This window comes from Vicugna pacos, chromosome 19 (assembly GCF_048564905.1).
Source record: "Vicugna pacos chromosome 19, VicPac4, whole genome shotgun sequence".
NCBI lineage: Eukaryota > Metazoa > Chordata > Mammalia > Artiodactyla > Camelidae > Vicugna > Vicugna pacos.
The window spans coordinates 28770273-28790076 of NC_133005.1; the positions used below are offsets into that span (position 1 = coordinate 28770273).

At 35.4% G+C, this 19804-nt stretch overlaps 1 protein-coding gene across 2 annotated transcripts in view; it reads left to right on the top strand.

Annotated features, from left to right (window-relative positions):
• RALGAPB (Ral GTPase activating protein non-catalytic subunit beta) overlaps nt 1–19804 on the top strand; it is an 84792-nt gene that overhangs the window by 21717 nt on the left and 43271 nt on the right. For both annotated transcript variants that reach the window (XM_006202548.4, XM_006202547.4), the window contains exons 4-13: nt 1660–1823; nt 3549–3735; nt 6753–6884; nt 11851–12029; nt 12875–13023; nt 13151–13367; nt 16790–16991; nt 18339–18506; nt 19026–19140; nt 19512–19659. In XM_006202548.4, the coding sequence (XP_006202610.2) occupies nt 1660–1823; nt 3549–3735; nt 6753–6884; nt 11851–12029; nt 12875–13023; nt 13151–13367; nt 16790–16991; nt 18339–18506; nt 19026–19140; nt 19512–19659 (1661 nt within the window). The remainder of the gene's footprint in view (nt 1–1659; nt 1824–3548; nt 3736–6752; nt 6885–11850; nt 12030–12874; nt 13024–13150; nt 13368–16789; nt 16992–18338; nt 18507–19025; nt 19141–19511; nt 19660–19804) is intronic.

A 19804-nucleotide genomic window follows, 5' to 3' on the forward strand; every position in this document is an offset into this window, starting at 1 on the left:
TCACCAGCTTTTGCTCTAGCACAGTTTTCCTGAATATCATAAGTTGCTTTGGAAAATATTAGGGGGGAAAGGAACATCTCTGGTGTTTAGAATTTTTTGTTTATTCTTCAGTGAAGATTATCTTGTTTCTCTTAGCTGGAGAAACTTGGACACTGCTCCTAAATTTAGGGCTTCTGAGTGAGGCAACAGTACCTAAGGAGCAGGTGTTCCCTTTTCTGCCACTGGGCAGGTAGAAACTGAAAGTGATAGGTAGGCCTAGGTCACCATTTGGGAGGCTTGCAGTGTTATTGGTAGCTTGGAAGAGTGTCAGCCCCCAGGACCACTAGTGATGTTTTTGTTTCTTATTCTCGGTTTCCTTTTATATGGGTAATTGAGGTTTGGAGTTAGTATATATTTCTCACTCTTCTTTAGTAGCCAGAGCAACAGACAAAAGCTTGAATCTCATGGCTTCACATGGATTGGATTTACCTACAACTGAATATGGGACATCTCCCTGCTCTTGGGGTTCTTGGCTTTTCCTAGGTGAATGTCTCATCATTTTGCTTTAGGTCTGACTTCTTTAGGGAAAACTTAGTGTTGTCTTTTTTTTTTTTCCTCCGAACTCCAGAGTAAGTGTCTGCTTTTTTGGATCATGGCCCAGAATCTGAGAATCCTTATCCAAAGGTTGGAGTGGAGTTCTAAGTACTTGATTTTCTGGATTTCTTGAGGAGTCTCTGAGGTTCCCTACTCTGACTTAGACATGTTTTATCAATTCTTTATGACATGAGTCATAATATATAGGAACTTGGCCTCAAGATTTAGTTCAGTAATAGTCTTGGGTTTCACATGGGAGCTGTGGAGGTATTTGCCATGCTAATGCACTGGGTTTCCTATGATTCTTGAAATTCTCAGGTGGTCCACTTTCAATAGTGGGGATAGGGCTGGAGCTTGGATTTCTGTCTTCAACCCTAGCCCTGATATGTTGATCTCTCTTATTCTCTTGGGAAAAAATGGTCCTGTGGACTAGAGAGAGTTATGAAACTGTTCTTTGGGAGTATTTTGGGTACTTTTGGAGCCCCATATCTTGGGTTAAGTTACCTTTTTTAGTAGAAAAGCGGTAGCAGTTACTCATTTCTGAGACAGTTGCCTCTATACCTCATCAGTTTGGGGGGACCTATTAGGATATTCCATTCTGTAGGCTCTTCTCCAGCAGACATTAGCTTCAAAGGGTCTGTGAGCACTATGAAATCACATGCAGAATTCTTGTGAATGTGTGTTTAAAATTTTTTTTTACGAATACAAAGGTCATTCTGCTTCAGTGTGAGCAGAAGTGACTGTGGGTATTTACTCATTCTTTCAGCAGGAACCTACTAAGTATCTAGTGTATGTGCCAGGCACATTTCAGAGTTAGAAAATCCAGAGGTAAAGTTTACATTCCAGTATCCCCCCCTCTCCCCAGGAGCTTTTCAAACTCTTGTAGGAGTGGTAGGTTGAGATCCCAGAGTGCCAAACTATGATGAGGAAGTAGCTTTGAACTGAAGAGGGTGTGCCTAGTCCTGTCTGCTAATGCTGTTAGGGAGTGTCATTGGACCATTGCTTGCTGCATCCAAAAGTCATCTGTCCTTAACGGTTGCTTTCTCTCCTCAAGGCTTGTCAGTGATATCTGTCTGTTTTCTTCAGGCAGGAACAGGGCCCCAGTCAGATCCGACTATGCTTACAGGTCCTGAGAACCATTCAGAAACTGGCCCGTGAGTCATCCATCATGGCCAGAGAAACCTGGGAAGTCTTACTGTTGTTTCTTCTGCAGATTAATGACATACTTCTAGCGCCACCAACTGTTCAAGGTTTGTTATTTTTTTTCCAAATAGTTTGCTTTTAGACTCAGTGAGTAGTAAACTCAGTGAGGATTTAAATTTTGGCATGACAGTTGACAAACCAAGATTAGCAGTTCTTAGAATGGAAAACCCTCAAAGGCACAGGGTGAAGTTATTTTACCTTCAGTGATGATTTTGCTAATGTAGGGAGGGATTCAGTGAATTAACACTGTTTAATGATAGAAACAGTAGCTTGTTCAGTATATTAAGATAGAACCAATATAAGAAACAACTAATTGATTAAATTAGAGCCTATATGTAATGTACCTGATTACAAAGTAGCTACCCAAGTAGACTGAAAACTTGATAGCACAGAAGATACTTGGTTTAGTAAATGAAACCTACAAAATCTTAGAAGTGTTCTGTTTGGAAGTATGACAGTATGTCATTCATTACTTAGCCATTAAAAAGCCTCCAACTTTTTTGGGGGGTTGTGGAGGTAATTAGGTTTATTTTTTTAATGAAGGTACTGGGGATTGAAACCAGGACCTTGTGCATGCTAGGCATGCACTCTACCACTGAGCTATACCCTGCTCTCCACAAACAGCCTCCAATTTTATAAGACTTTAGAGTGTATTTTAGATGTCCTGCGTTGCATGTTATAGCACAGTGTACAAAGGCAATGAGCTGATACTCTAGTTCCAAGTTTCCTTGTTTCTTTTTCTTCTGTGTAGTCTCTTTACTAACACGTGTAAGTGTACTGTGCTCTCACACAAATGCAGTGTCCAAGAAGATATCCTAAAAATAAAAAAATTCACAAATTAGTATTGAAAGGGACCCCACAATAGGAATACCCTGTCTGGTATTGATGATAGCTGGCTAGACACAAACACTGTCTCTCTGCTATACACTCCCAATGCTGGTGGTTTCAGCACCATAAGGCAGTCAGTCCATCTCCTTCTGGGGCTTGTTATTGTTGAAACTTCTTTTTTGCTCATTTGAAATAGGAATCTTTATAGCTTTTCCTTCGAGTCCCAAATTTGCCTTGTGGAGCTATGTAGAGTACAGACCACTGCTGTTCTTCCTAGTTCCAGGGCTCACAACCAGGGAGCATCTCTGTTTTCATGGTTGAGACTCTGTCCTGCCCAGCACCAGTCCTTTGGCTCCCTTCTTTGTCTTCCTCTCCCTTGAAGGGTGGCTTTCAAACACTTAAAGCATTTTATAGCAAGTTTGGAGGTAGAATGTCTTGAGTATTTGTTCTGATCCCTTTACTTAATGGCTGTGTAAACTTGGGTAAGTTATTTAAATTTCCTGAACCTGTTTTCTCATCTTCAAAATAGATATAATTAATAATCGGTAATAGATATTATAAATACCTATACTGCAGAATTAATGTGAGGTTCTGTGTATGAGCTGTGTGACACAGAAACTGACTCATAATAGTCATTCATCATAAACATTCATCCTTTCCCTTCACCCCTCTGTGCTCCTGTTCCTCTGCTGGAGATTAACATCTTCAATAAGAACTGAGCAGGGCGACCTGAAAACTTTAAAAGTGATAATGGGTTGATGCATCCATGATTTCCTTCATAGGAACTCCTAAGAATAGTTTTTCCTTTTTACTATTAAATGGTTATTTGAAAGTCAAAACTTAGCATTACAGTTATTTTAATTTTTTGACCAGTTCTCAGAAATCAGTGAACTAAAGATTGTGCTTTATAAGTGTGCCAAGAATGTTTTCTTTTTATTGGTAAGGTGGCATTGCTGAGAATCTAGCAGAGAAGCTGATTGGTGTTCTCTTTGAGGTTTGGTTACTAGCTTGTACTCGGTGCTTCCCAACACCTCCTTACTGGAAAACAGCCAAGGAGATGGTGGCTAACTGGAGGCACCACCCGGCAGTGGTGGAACAGTGGAGCAAGGTCATCTGTGCGCTCACTTCAAGGTAAGTTGTCATCATTGACTTGCCTTCTTTCATCTGTCTGGTCTTAGGCAGCTTCCCCCTAGTTTTGTGTATTTCTGGGATTCATAAGTACATCGTAAAAAGCCTCTGTCTTGTGTCTCTTATTACTGTACTTTAGATATAGAATTGAGCCACTTTTTAAAAATAGATGGATCAGTTTGGTTAATGTCTAATCTAAAACTTTTCAGATTAAGCATGTATCTTGGAGAGGCAGATAAATTCTGAGCCGTACTATTCCCATCCCCCAAATCCCACTCTTATTCTACTTATTTAAATGTTCATGATCATTATTTTTTAAAAACAAAGAAAAGGTACAACAAAAAAAGTTAAGTTTACCAGAAATCTCATTATATATGTTTGTACATAATTTTACAGAAATGGGACTATACTGTCACATGCTCCTTTGTACCAAAGTAGGCAGTTTTTTATAATAATAATAATTTTACTTTTTTAAAACTGTTTTTATGTAATACTATCACCATTCTCTGAGTAAACTCTTAGGCTTTAATTTTTCAGACTTATTTTTTTCATTTTAACTTTCCATCTTCTAAAATATAACTCTAAAAGATAAAAATTCTTTTTTAAGCATAACCACAATACCATTAACATACCTAAACAAAATGTTAAGTTTTTTTTTACTGAATTATAGTCAGTTTATAATGTTGTGTCAATTTCCAGTGTAGAGCACAGTTTTTCAGTTATACATGAACATACACATATTCATTGTTGCATTCTTTTTTCTGTTAGCTACCACAAGATCTTGTGTATATTTCCCTGTGCTATACAGTATAATCTTGTTTATCTATTCTACATTTGCCTATCAGTATCTACAAAATTTCAAACTCCCAGCCTGTCTCTTCCCACTCCCCTCCCCTCTGGCAACCACAAGTTTGTATTCTATGTCTATGAATCTGTTTCTGTTTTGTGTTTTTTTTTTTAATTTTTATTTTTTTAAGATTCCACATATGAGTGATCTCATATGGTATTTTTCTTTCTCTTTCTGGCTTACTTCACTTAGAATGACATTCTCCAGGGACATCCATGTTGCTGCAAATGGCAAATGATTTTTTAATATCAGTTAGCTACTGAGTGTTGAAGTGTCGCTGAATGTGTTTCTCTTTTTTTTTTAATAGTTGATACTATTGAATCAGAATGCAAACAAGATACGGACATTGGACATTGTATTTAGTTGACGTATATTTCTTCAGCCTATTTTAAACTATATATTCTTGCTCTCTCATTTTTATTTCCTTGCAGTTAAAAGAAATTTTTTTTTATTGAACTGGATTGTTTGTCCTATAGAGAGTTTCACATTCTGGATTTTTCTGATTTTGTGTTGATTGTGTTAATTAACATGTTCCCCTATCTCTTATATTTCCTGTCAACTGGTTGTCAGATCTAGAGACTTGATCTGATTCAGATTTGATTGGGGGTTACTTGTGGAAGTAGGAACAGATAATTTGTAGGTAGTATTCTGTATCAGAAGGTAGACTGGTCTTTTGGAGTTAATAAGATGTTTATACCTATGTCATCATTTGAACTAAGATGAATGTTTGGAATATTCTTTTGATTCTGATACATCTTGGTGAATGTCAATATTATGAATCTATTTTTAAATAATACTTTTATCTTGATGGTAAAAACAATACATGCATATAATAGAAAATTTGAAAGATGAGGGGAAAATATCTATCACTTACAAATAACCATTGTTAACATTTGAATGTATTTTTTTCCACTTAGTTCCCTTTTTAAAAAAATCAATTTGAGATTATTCTATATAGTATTGTCTGCTTTTTCATTTGATGTCTGATTCTTGTCCCAGTAATTACATATGCTTTTTTCTAAAATAAATCTCAAGATCATATTTTTAATGGCTTTATAGTTTCTCATTATATAAATGAAATTATAATTGATTTAATTTCCATGTTCTTTTGGTATTTAAGTTGTTCCCAGGGTTTTACTTTAAAAATATTGTTGATACGAGGGGGGAGGATATAGCTCAACTGGTAGAGTACATGTTTAGCATGCACAAGGTTGTGGGTTCAATTCCTAGTACATCCTCTAAAAAAAAAATAAGTAAACCTAATTGCCCCCCCAAAAAATGTTGATATGATTATATAATTATAGATTAATAATTGAGTCAGAGGGCTTTGAATAGTTTTAATACATTTGGAACATTATTTTGAGTAATTGAATTGTCAAATTGAATTACTTTTAAGGCACACCATAAATTCTAAACTTCCTGTAAAATTATATAGCAGTTATGAATAAATTATAGCTTAGTTGTGTTGAAGGAGTTTGCAGTCCAGTGAATCTTTTAAAAATAATTTAAATAATTTATTATTTATATTATGTGACTAATTATGTGAACATAATTGCATATTATGATTATATGATTTATTATTTGCCATTATAAATTAAAATTCTAAATTATAATTTTATAAAGTAATATATATAATTTGCCACTTTTATTACTATACTATGTTATAAACTTATATATAATTATAACTATCATATACAGTATTATGTGTTACATCATATACAATATAGTATTATGTTATATATGTTATGTTATAAAATTTATGAGATATAATATTGAATTTATAAAAGCACTTATAATTTTATAATTATAATTAAATAATAAGTAAAATAAACATAAATTTATAAATTCATAAAGAAATAATTTTATAAATAACAAACTTATAAATTATTTAACTTAGAAATATATGAACTAAATTATAAATAATGTTAATTACTTAAATAAATAAATGTTTTAAATAATAATTTAAAAAATCTTTTGCAGAACTGGAAATCCTCTGCTGGTTTGTCTATTTCATATACAAGGGTTTTCATTTATTTTATTCACTTTAGTGAGGTATAATACAAGTTTCATTTATTTTCTCTTAACACATTTCTCTTATTATATTTTAATGCTTGTGTGTATCTTTCATTTTGTTATGAAATGAATTTAGTGGTGTGATTTTTTTATTTTCTAGATTGCTACGCTTTACATATGGTCCTTCATTTCCTCCATTTAAAGTTCCCGATGAAGATGCCAGTCTGATTCCTCCTGAAATGGATAATGAGTGTGTTGCACAGACATGGTTTCGCTTTTTACATATGCTAAGGTACTGTTCTTTTAGTATTTTATGTGCTCTTTACCAGTAAGTGTCTAGGGCAGGAACCATGCTGTAGCTCCTTGCTGGAGTTCACAATGTGGCTGCTAAGCACAGTCATCAGGTGGAGGCAGACTGGACAAGACACGCATCTACATCATGTGCCCCTGCCCTCCTTGTCCCCGCAGGGTTAGGCTATCCTGAACTGCTCTTGGTCCATACTCTTCGGGGGCTTGTTCCCTGCAGTAGATGTAGCATTTATTCTCTTCCCTGTTTCTGCAGCCTGGATGATGATATCTCTCCCAGGACTTTGTCACATTCTGTGGAGACTGGCGACTGCCTTGTTCCTCTCTGTGACCAGCACTGACTGGTCAGTCTGGCTCTCAGGGCCTCTCCTCTAGTAGCCTTGTTTAAAATTTCACTGAGTGTACATCATAAAATTTCATGTGGGGCAAATTACTAAAAGTAATACTTCCTGCTATTTCTTTCTTTATAGTATTTCTATCGATTCAGTTTCATCTCTTCCTGTCTCTCTACTAGCCCTGTCCTTGTGCTCTGTGGAACTTTTATTCTGTTGTGTACTATCTTGATCTGTAAACTTTTTCCTTGCATACTCTCTTTCTGGTTTGACCAGCCTCATTTTTCTATTTGTTTGTTAGTGATTCTGAATTACTCTGTATGACCTTTATAAATTAGGGATATTAACCATTTTCTGTCATTTTTTTTTCAATTTGTAGTTTGTGTTTTTCATCTTTCAGTGATTCTAGTTTATTTTTTAAAATCCATCTTTTTCTCTGATCATTTTCTGTTTCCTTTCAGATTAGAAAGTCCTTCTGTGTTCTTTGATCAGATAGATCCTGATTTATGATTTCTTTTGACTTTGTTTCCTTTGTGACATTAAGTTCCTTTTTATATATGAGTTTTGTCTTTGGGTCGCATATTATTTCATTAATCTCTTCATTCATTCTTATAGGAGATTCACACTTCTGATTATTTCAGTCTTATAATAGTTACTGATATTTCATAGACCTAATGTCTTTCTCCCTTTTTCCATTTCTTAGAACTTGTTTTTTAATCTCTCATTGCCTGTTTAACAGTTTGGATGAATTTTAGAATCCATTTGACATGTTACAAAAGACAGGTAAACAGAAGAACCTCACAAAACCTTTTGGGGTTTGCAGTGTGTATTAATTAGGGTAAGGAACATGTCCTACTTTAGCAGATGAACCTGAAAATCTTAGTGGCTTAGTACAGTATGTTTCATAAATCTTGGATAATGAGTCACCCTGCTCATGTAGTTGTTTGTGGTCCCAGGCTGGCAGAGACTCTGCCACGTTCAGTGTGTGGCTTTATTAGCGTTTTGTCTTTGTAAGCAGGAGCCTCTGTGTCTGGATGGAAGATGGAAAAGAGAGAGAGCAAGGAAAATTGTGTGGGAGGTTTTTATGGACCAGCTCCTGAAGTGATGTAAATCATGGCTACCCATACTCCATTAGCCAGAACTGAGACATATGCCGCACTTAATTGCAAGAGAACATGGGAGGAAAAGAGAGTAAACAGCTAACTAGACTCTGCCAAAGATGAGAATTGTATTAAGCCTGTATTTATATTTAGGGGAAGCTGGTATCTTACTATAGTGAATCTGCCTTTCTAAGAGTAGGTATTTTTCTTTTTGAGAATTTTAAATATCTTGCAGAAGTGTTTTGTAGTTTTCTTCGCCAATATCTGCATAGTTCTTTTACGATCATTCCTGTGTATTTATTGCTGATGTTGTGAAAGGATAACTTTTTCTACTGTTAAACTTTATGAGTGGTTATTGCTACTATAAAGAAAATGTTCTACTTTTTTTTGTATATTTGGGATTTTAAAATGTTCTGAGTATTTCATTGATTCTTTTGAGATGTCTAGATATAATGGAAACATATGCAAATGAGAAATGTCTCCTTAAGTCTCCTTTCTTAAAAAAGGGAGGGGTGGGTGGGCAGGGAATAGCTGTAGAATGCACACTTAGCATGCATGAGGTCATGGGTTCAATCCCCAGTACTTACATTTAAGAGAAAAGAAATGTCTCCTTTCTAGTAATTCATACTTGAGTCTTGAGTCTGTGGTAATAAATTAAAAGTGCTTTGGTTGCAGTAAGACCTGTGTTTGAGTTCATGTTCTACTTTTTTTTTTTTGTCGACGTGAGCAAGCAATTTAGTATCCCTAGGCCTCAGTCTCTTTTTAATCTGTAAAATGGAGATAATAACAATATCCATCTTGTTATAAGAATTGAAGGAAAAATATGTAAAACGGTATATCTTGTGGGTGGTAGGTGCTTTAGAGAAAAGTTGCCATTATTGTTATTGTTATTATTTCTGTAAGTTACTGCATTAGTCAGAACTTCTAGAATACTGCTGAGTTAAAATGATGCTGTTTTGACATTCGTTTGTTCTGATTTTCATTGAAATGCCTCTACTACATGAAATTTTGAGGGGGATATTGGTTGTTGATACTAGATAGATTCTTTTTAATGTTCCTGGTTTCCTAAGCAGTTAACATTTTTAATTTTTAATTTAAAAATAGAAATGAAATCAGAAACAGTAGTGAATTATTTTCAAATCATATTTTGGGATCCATTTAAGCAACTAAATATTTTTTCTTTTCCACCTGTTGTTATTGTATTAATTTATTTCCCAATATTGAATTGGCCTTCATTCTTTAGAGAAAAGTTCTTCTTGGTTATGGAATGCTATTCTTTTAATGTTTTCCCAGATTGTCTCTATTTCTATTTTTTGACTAATTTATATTTTGTTAACTTGAAAAAAAAGGAACCATCCTATCTTTTTCTGTGCTCTGTTGCATGAAAGTTACATATTCCTTGAGAATTTGAAATAAATCACCAGTAAAACTCTAGTTGTGGAATCTTTTTTAGAGATAGTTCTTGGATAATCTTTGCCTGTGTTTTCACTGTTAATTGATCACTTCAGGCTCTATCTTTCTTCTTGAGCTGAAAGATACTATTATTTTAGTCAGGGTTTTATATATGTGTGTATGTATGTATGTATATATATACAGAATAGGAACCTATTTAAACAAATGCAGGTGAAAAAGAGGATAATGAGTCTCACTGGACTCCACGAAGCAGTGAACATCCAATACTCATAATGGGGAGGGATCAAGGCAGCCTTGGGACAGGCTGCTCTGTCATCTGTCTCTCTTGGCTTTTTTTTGCTCTTCTTGTGCATTCACACTGCTCTCTTCCTCTGGCAGCCTTCCCCTGAGACCCTTTTTCTTCCTGCCTTTGGGGTCCATGCAGCCCCATGATGACCACCTAGTGGTGTAAATAGCTGGATGTTGTGTAACCCTCCACCTCTAGCTCTTTCAGTCACTGGGGCTTGTCCTTTGCTCAGATGGTCAAAAGGGATAAATTGGATTAAGCTTATTTTGTTAGGCTACATCAGTTAAAGTTCTCTAGCAAACATCTGTATTGCCTCCTATTGGACAGTTTTACCCCATTTGTTAAATGAGCTGAGGCTAGGTGGCAGGCAGATTCAAGAAGGTTGCTCAGAAGGAGCTGCTATGATCATTGACAAATTTCCTGGGAAGGGGGCTGAATATGATAGGGAAGACAGGCACCAAAATTTTGTCTAGTATGGTAATACTTCATCTTTTTCCAGGGAAAAAAATTGTTCCTCTTAACTGAAACACTCTGGTTCTCAAATACTTGTGCTTGTTTGTGCATGGCCAGCTGCCCTTCCGGTGCTACCAGGAGATTCTATTTCAGTAAATCTAGGTGGAATCTGGATCCATAACAGGTTCTCCAAATGTGTCAGATACACAGGGTATTGGGAGCTGCAGGAGTGCAGTTTCTGTGGTCTGATCCATGTCCTTTGCTACCCATTCTCATTTTACGTTTTCATTATTTTCTTGAATCTGTTCTCTGAATATTTGAATGCCAATAAAATCACACCAGGTTTACATCTGGAGAAGCTGGTAGAAGCTGGTATATTCTCTCCCCAGTTTTCAGTATCGAATAGACATGAATTTGGCAGAGCTCTGCTGAACTGAGTTGTAGTGCATTCCAAAGTTACTGCTTATTTTTCTTACTTCCCAACACGGCGCCTTTAGTAGGCACTGCTACCAGAGACTTCTTATCTCCTCTACCCTGCATAGCGGCCTTCAGTTCTGTGGATACAGTGTACTAATAGTAGAAGCCCATTTTCCATACATGCATACACTCTCCCCATCCCCATTTGCAGTTACTTGAAATTAAGAGTCTGAGTGGATGGAGAAAGAGATTTCAAAGGCCAGAGAATCTATAAACCACTGATTTATATTTCTCAGCCAGGTTCTTTTCATCTTGTAGCTAGTGGAATGTCTTTCTAGGTGCTGGCTGTAGAGTTACTAACACTATTGCTTTGAGTTGGAAAGACTGTCTAATGGGCAGTTAAGCAGGCTATTTTGAGTGGAAATTAAATCTATATTTTAATGGAAATATTTAAAATTATTTGTACATAAAATACAACTCATGTCCAAATACATTGTTTTAAGTGCATTAAAATGTATGGCTTTAGTACATACACCTGAGCACAAACACTAATCTCGATTTTATACATAATTTTTTAAAAATTGGAAATGTTAATATTAAAGTAAAATTTTCTCCTTGGGGTTCCTGTTGATTTATTTATAGTTTTACCATTCCAATTCTTAATTCCAAACATCTTACAAAATATCAGTGCATACTTTTAAAAAATTTAAAACTTCCAGTCTTATTTTGATTCTCATTCTCTGAATAGGCAAAGTAAATTCATGTAAGCACACTGCAGGTCTTCTGTAAAGTGGTGTTGATGTTTGAGTCCCTAGCCTATTAAATATAGGTTAATCTCTCTGAATCAAAGAAATAGGCACAGACAGCCCTGTTCTTAAATTAGATTGCATGCATTTTCTTGCTAAAGAAATTTCTAAATGTGTAATTAATTCTTGCTCTCTTTTTTGATAGTAATCCCGTGGATTTGAGTAACCCAGCCATTATAAGCTCTACTCCCAAATTTCAGGAACAGTTCTTAAATGTGAGCGGAATGCCACAAGAGTTGAATCAGTATCCCTGCCTTAAACATCTGCCTCAAATATTTTTTCGTGCCATGCGTGGAATCAGCTGTCTGGTGGATGCATTCTTAGGTGAATTTTGTGTATGTTGCTCGATGTTTGAAGATAACTCTAGAGTCTAGTTTTAGAAACTATTATGGACAGCCCAAAGAAAAGATGAACATATTTGATTACAGATAAGAAACTGGGAACAATTATTTGCAGCAAGTGTAATAGTTAGAGGGTTTTTGTTATTATTATATAAATAAATCAAACAGTGCAAAGGAAAAGAATAAGACCTGGTAGATAAATGGGCAAAGGCTATGAATAAATGATTTTCAAAAGAGAAAAGTATTCATTCTCACTAGTAATTCAAGAAAATACAGATTAAAATGCATTAGATAGTCTTATGTGTATCATTAGGAAGCAAATTACACTTTTTGTGAATTATTGTTTGAAACTTTTTCACATTTTAGAAATATGAAAAGTCAGAATATTTTTAACCTGTTAAAAACCAGTGATATTTAATATCTGTCATTTCCTTAAGCATTTTTATATGCACTAAATATATTATATGCTGGTTGAAAGAGTTCCAGATGTCCTATTCAGGAATTGGGAAGGAAGGAGCATCTACCTTTGGTCCTTTTAAGGAGATTTCTTGGAAGACCCACCCAATAATTGCCCATTTCTCTATGGTGAGAACATGGCCACATCTAGCTATAAGGGAAGCTTCAAAATGTAGTTGTTTATTTTGGGTAGCCATGTCCAGCTGAAATTTGTGTTCTATAACTCAGGGGGATAGGATGAATGGATATTGGGAGGCAGCTAGCAGTCTCTGTTATAGTCCGTCCTGAGCCTTCACTGGTTTTGCTTGAGGAAGATTTTCTGACCACATATTTTGAACTATGAAAAATAACTCCATTTGTCTTTCTTTAAAGGCATTTCTAGACCCCGATCAGACAGTGCTCCTCCAACACCCGTAAATAGATTAAGTATGCCTCAAAGCACTGCTGTCAATACCACTCCACCACATAACCGGAGGCACCGGGCTGTTACTGTGAATAAGGCCACCATGAAGACAAGCACAGTAAGAGTTTTCATCTCCGTTATTCTACTGTATAAAATTAGCTTTTGAATCTGCCATCCTTTTTAAAAAGTCCTGCTGTTCTCTCAGACTTTTCATGTGTGGCTATATTCTTGTGTTGTTTTAATAGGTTACTACTGCTCATGCCTCGAAAGTTCAACACCAGACATCCTCCACCTCTCCTCTGTCAAGTCCGAATCAGACTAGTTCAGAACCCCGACCACTGCCTGCCCCACGGAGACCAAAGGTTAACAGCATCTTGAATCTCTTTGGATCATGGTTATTTGATGCAGCATTTGTTCACTGTAAACTTCATAATGGGATAAACAGAGACAGCAGCATGACTGGTAAATATTGCTCAAGAAATACGTTACCATTTTTTCTTTTTTTTCTTTTTTCTTTTTAATCTTTCCTACCTGCAAGATTAATATGTATCTTAAAAAGCTCTCTGTCTCTGACCAATCTGTGTCTTGTGCTTAACCCCTTCCAGCTGAAGTAACAGAATTTTGGAAGTTTTCCTACTTGTCCTTTTTATGTTTGTTCTGTGAGGTTTGGCTTTTGTCTGGTTTTATTAGACACACTTCAGGTTAGCTACTTTTTTAAAATCAGATTCCTTTTAGTAGGTGACCTGGAAGTTCCCTTCATGTCAGCCAGGATAATAATATTAGTATAAAGAATTAAAGATATTGACTGGAAATTTATTCACAGGAAGTGTTTTCTTAGATTTTGACAGCCATTCACTCATTACTACATGTGAATATTAGAAAATTTCTGCTTCACAGAAGACTCTAACCTCTTAGGTTTTAGTCTAGAGAACTTTATTTCAAGAGCACACTTTAAAAAATATCATTTGCTCTGTAAGTAAATAGGACTGGTGAAGAATTAATTAACAACCCTGATATCTTCATTTAGATTTTATTATAGAAATGAAGCTCTATCTAAATCTGATTTATTTTTGTCATCTTACCATTTCACTTGAAGGTAGTGATGCAGAGTGCAGGATGGGAGGTGGGATACTGCAGAATATACTGAATATTTATGACTTGCTTTGTAGAGCTAAACAATAATAATGGCTAGCATTTATTGAGTTACAGTTACTCTGTGGCAGGCACTGTGCTTTGTGCAATTTTATAATTAATGTTGGTTGTTTGGTAGAGAAGCACTTTTCCACTGAGACTGAAAATAACTTGACGTAAAAGGATACCTAATTGCATTAGATTATGCATCTCTAGGGAGAGTGTTAATTCCAAGGATAAAACTAATAAAATAGCCATAAGGGTCCCTGCTTTCTCTCAGAAATGCATTCTTAACTATTATATATCATCTCAGAACTAAGGTCTGTGTCTATTAGCATTATATACGTGTAATTATTTTGGATGTTCTTACAAATCTTTAAATAATTTAGAAAGTGAATATAAAGGCTTTTTCAGGAATTTGAGATTGCATGACTAAGTTCAGGGATTCCTTTATTTTGTTCAAATTCTGACACTTTATATTTGGCCATTTCCATTTTATATTTTGTTGGCAAGTTTTACTTATGGATAAGTAAGTGTACTTACTTGATGACTAAATGAAAACATTAAAAAAATTTTTTGGCTTATATTTTCTTATGTTCTTGTGCTTATGTTTTGAGTTTTCTGACCCATGTTTATATTTATTAATTTGTATTGTATTTTCTAGAATGAGTCAGTCATATTTTTTCTTTTTTATTAAGGTGCAGTTCTTTACAATGTAACTTCTGGGTATCAAGCTTGTTGACATTAAAATCCCTGAATCCACAGTGGCTCAACCTGCTGCTTCCTTAGTGGGCTTGCTTAAAGGGAAACTCTCTCAGGAGTTTGTAACAGCTTTGCTCACTCTCTTGTGCCAAAAGATAGAAACTAGAGTTCACATCCTATGTGGGCAACAAATTCTTACTTTTAACTCTTACCATCTTCCTTCCCCACCTTGTGTTAAGAGATGAGAAAGGCTGTTACATTACCTAGGAGTTACGAGGTGTCCAGATAGTTGAATGGGTTAGAGTGCTGTTGGTTGCCACTCGACGTCTTGAGGGTGGTGGGAGGTTTGAGGATATTAACTCTGTTAGTCTGCTTTGTAAGTACTGGCTGCCATCAAGGAATTCTACCATGTAGTTCACCTCTAACTTAAAATGTTTGCTTTTATGAACTGGTTAGCTTTAGATTTACATGACAGTACACTGTGCTTTGTAAATGTAACATTGAGCTGGGAAGGGTTAATGAACTAAAATTTTAATGCACGTTATGGGCAGTTCAAAACCTCAATTCTTTGTAGTTGTGTAATTTCCTTCGTTTATTGTTTTGCATGATACAAAAATCATAATTTTGGATCTGAATGCACAATTTCCTGTTTTTGAACTAACTTGTGGTATCATAAAGCTTTTAATCTAACTTTTAAAAAGCTAAAAAGCTTAACTTAGTGTAAAATTTCACCATCTTTAAAGTATTTTATAATTACTGCTGTCCTTTGATTTGTTTCCATTTATTTCTATTATCTTGCAGCATCTTTTATCCAAATTCTTCTTTCTTATAAATCTTGTAAGTAGGAACCAGAAGCTTCTCCTTAATTGCAGTCATGTTTTTATTTTTTTTCATAATTCCATTAAAATTTTTGATTGTCATTGTCTCTTGTAGTTTTTGCACTTGGGAAGAAAAATACTTTTCTGTGTTTTGAATGGGGAAGATTGCTGGCAAAAGCAAATTAATCTGCCTGAATCAGTCCCATTATTTCTGTACACTAGTCTGGTCATGTCATGAATTCCAGGATTTTGCACTAACTGTGTTTTGGCTTTTTTTTTTAATTTAAAGCTTTAAGCTTATTTTTATACAGATTTAGTGTTTGATTTGTATGCATTTTGCATGTAGTGTTTTTCAAATGTATTATTGCTGGATAGCTTATTCAGGACTAAAAATGGCTCATGGGAAGTTGCATAAAGATTTATGCTTGACTCTGCATTCTGTTAAATCTATTGTTACAAAATATTTAAGCATTTCATGTAGAGTGATAAAAGATTTCAGAGTGATTTTCAATACACTGAAATCTTTTGTAAAAAATAAAAGCAACTTTCAAAGGGCTTCTGTTTCAGTGACAACGAATGACCATGATAATCTTTCTTATCAGTCCAATTTTCTGATTTCTCAACCTCAAGTTAGCTGCTGTCTGTGGTTGTTAAAGTTCATTCTCATTTTGCTTGGTTGGGCGATTCTTTGGTGTGTGTTTTGGAGTTGGGTGGGTGGTGGGAATGCTCTCTCTTCCTCCCTACCCATTTCTTATCCTTACCTTGCCCTCTCCCTGAAGTATACAGCCTGGCATGAGGGATTTCCCATTCAGTTATGATGTCTGGGGTAATGTGTAAATTGCAGTAGCTATTTTTCTTTATGTTTAAGCATCATTTTATAGGGGGAGGGAAAAACAGAATAAATAATAGAAAAACCAAATTCTGTATTATATATCTGTATGTATGTGAATACAGATATATACAAATGTATTCTGCTAATCCAGTTCAGTTGAAAAATGCTTCTTGTAGAATCTGTAAAACTGGCAATACCCCTGTAAATTATTACCCCTTTTAAAAGGATTTCGGAGAGCCCTTTTTAAAGAAAAATTAAGGCATAGTTGCTGAACAAAAGCATTATTGGATTCTATTCAAGTAGCTATTTAATGATACCAACATTTGATCTTTGTGTCCAGGGTCCCATGAGCCTATTTGCATATCGACAAATATAATAAAACCCTTGTTTTTTCTCCCCAGCCATTACAACACAAGCTAGCATGGAGTTTCGACGGAAAGGGTCACAAATGTCCACAGACACCATGGTTTCCAATCCTATGTTTGATGCAAGTGAATTTCCTGATAACTATGAAGCAGGAAGAGCTGAGGCTTGTGGGACACTGTGTAGGATTTTTTGTAGCAAGAAGACTGGAGAAGAGATTCTGCCAGCTTATTTATCCAGGTCTTAGAATTTTTTTTGGTTTATTTTTCCATTTATATAGTTGATGGTGAAACTCTATTGTAGCATGGCTTAGTAGGCTGAATTGATAAGTAAATGTTGGTTTGAAATACCTGCAAATATATGTAAGTAATTGAAATTTTTGCAAGAATTCTGCCTTTTTACCTCCCTTGCCCGATTTGGTGAAGACCCCCCAAATACCCTTTTTATTTTAGAAGTATTATTTATTCCATCTTATTTGACTTTTATTAATGATGGAGAGATTTGGAAGGGCCACACTAAAATTTTAATACATTTTTACTACAATATTAGACACTGTAGATGGTCCAGAAATGTTAGCTGTCAATCCTGCCTCTAAGGAGCTTATTTTCTCAAGTGAGCAAAGCCATGTACACAAGTAACAAGTAGCAAGAACTGAGGTTGACAGCCTGAGGAACACCAGTATTACGAGGCAGGTGGAGAAAGATCTATTAAAGGAAATAGCCATGGAGGTCATAGAAGAATAAGGAGAGAAGAAGGGAGTAATCAAAGGGTCGAATGCTTCAAAAAGACAGAGTAAGTTAAGGCTTAAGATTTGTCTTCTGGATTTAGCAATTGAGGGGCCATTGGTTATTTGCTATAACATGGTTTTAGTTGAGTTCTAGAGGGAGAAAATAGATTGAAATGGGTTAAGCAGTGACCAGAAGGTGAGGAAGTTGTTTCTGAAGAGTTTTGTTGAGAAAAGTGCCTTACAGTAGTGGAAGGGTATACCAGTGTAGTTACTCTTGAATGATGAAAGATTGAATGCTTAGTTCATTGGGGCTTAGGGGAGGAGGTTGAAAGTAAGGTATATTCAAGTATATTCATTCCTAAAAGGAGTCTTATTCAAAGTGACCTTCATATTGTGATGAATACAAGGTGGAATGAGCTTTCTTTTCTTTCTTTAATTGTGCCCCAAACAATAATGAGGAAGGGATAAAAGACAACACACACTTTTTTTCAGGAATTGTGAAATGCTGCAAAATTTTACTGACATGGAATTCAATTCAGTAATTCCAGTTATTGGTAATTACTGCAGTCTTTTGTTTTGTTTTCAGTTACTTCATTTGCAGGCACCTGTGACTTTGAGTTGCAAGGCTTAAAACTGTAAGAAGGTGTAACAGACAGGAATTTTTTTTCTTTTCATTAGGAAAGATAACTTGGTTCTTAGTGTATTCGCTTGTGAATTGTTCTAACTCCAGTAATACCATTTAAAGGATAGAAGTAGTGAAATTTGGAAATAGGCTTTCAGATGACTATGTAGAAAATATTAATAATTAAAAAAAACAATTGATCAGCAGTTTGTTTAAAATTTTTTTCTTGCTTTCCTAGATTTTACATGCTTTTAATTCAAGGTTTGCAGATAAATGATTATGTGTGCCATCCTGTCTTGGCCAGCGTTATTCTAAACTCCCCTCCTTTGTTCTGCTGTGACTTGAAAGGGATTGATGTTGTGGTTCCTTACTTTATTTCAGCTCTTGAAACCATTTTGCCTGACAGGTAAGCTATCATTCTGTACTAGTATGTCAATTATCAGTTTTGGCCTGGTCTATTTTGGTGCTTCCTCCAAATTAGTTTCCTAATTTTATCCTGTCCAGTTGTCTTCATAGCCCAAGGGGACTCAGGCCACGTTAAATGAGTGTAGAACTTCCAGACCCACCTCGTCCCTGAATTCCTTCAGTTCTGACTTGTCCATTGGCATGTTGAATCTTTTTTGGCCTGGTCTAGAGGTGTAAGAGCAGCCCCAGCCCAGAGATCTTTTGTAGAGTAATCCTTACATTCAATTCAATCAATCAGGTTCTAGTTTTAAATCCATAACAGTTTAACATAGAGATTCTCTGTCTCTCACACACACACAAATTGCAGATATACACTCAGTGGAAAGTAGTTACTGGATACTTTATAAAACCAAACCCAGTACTTGAATTGCGAGAAATTGGCATAATGTATATTTGACAATAGCTAAAAACATACTTTCGTTCAGAAATGCTAATACCTATTTTTTTTTTTTTTTGGCAGAGAACTCTCAAAATTCAAAAGCTATGTAAATCCAACAGAATTGAGAAGATCTTCCATTAATATCCTGCTTTCCTTGTTGCCCCTCCCTCATCACTTTGGCACAGTCAAATCAGAGGTAAGATTTTGTTAAAGTTTTTTATATTCTATGTTTTCTTTTGTATGCTAATTCAAGTTAAATTGTATTTTTTAAAATGGAACAATAGCTTTTTTAAAAAGTTTTAAGTTATTTTAAGTGAATCAACAAAGTAGATTTGTCACGGTATTTTTTTGTCAGTCAGCCTGCATGCCTTGGCCTACCATAAGTGGTGATGGGCCAGTGACATCTAATAACATACATGAGTTAGTAATAGACTTAGCACAGTGGCTAATGTTAGACTGAAAGCCTCGCTTATTAGGCCAATCTTCTCTTTGTCCACTGCGGCAGTTGTTACATGGGCATAGTGTATCACAACAGACAATGTTAAATGTTATTTATTTCTTCCGTAGGTGGTCCTGGAAGGAAAGTTTAGTAATGATGACAGCTCTTCTTATGATAAACCAATAACTTTTTTGTCACTGAAGTTGAGACTTGTGAATATACTGATAGGTGCCTTGCAAACAGAAACGGACCCCAACAACACTCAAATGATACTAGGTTTGTGTTCACACATTTTTTTGTAAGTGAAAACCCAGATACTGTTGACCCCAGGCATGTTGAGGAGGCAGGGGTCAGTGATGGGAACCTAAGCATAATATAGCTCTACTTATTCTGAATCAGAGGCAGAATTTGTTTGCTTTTA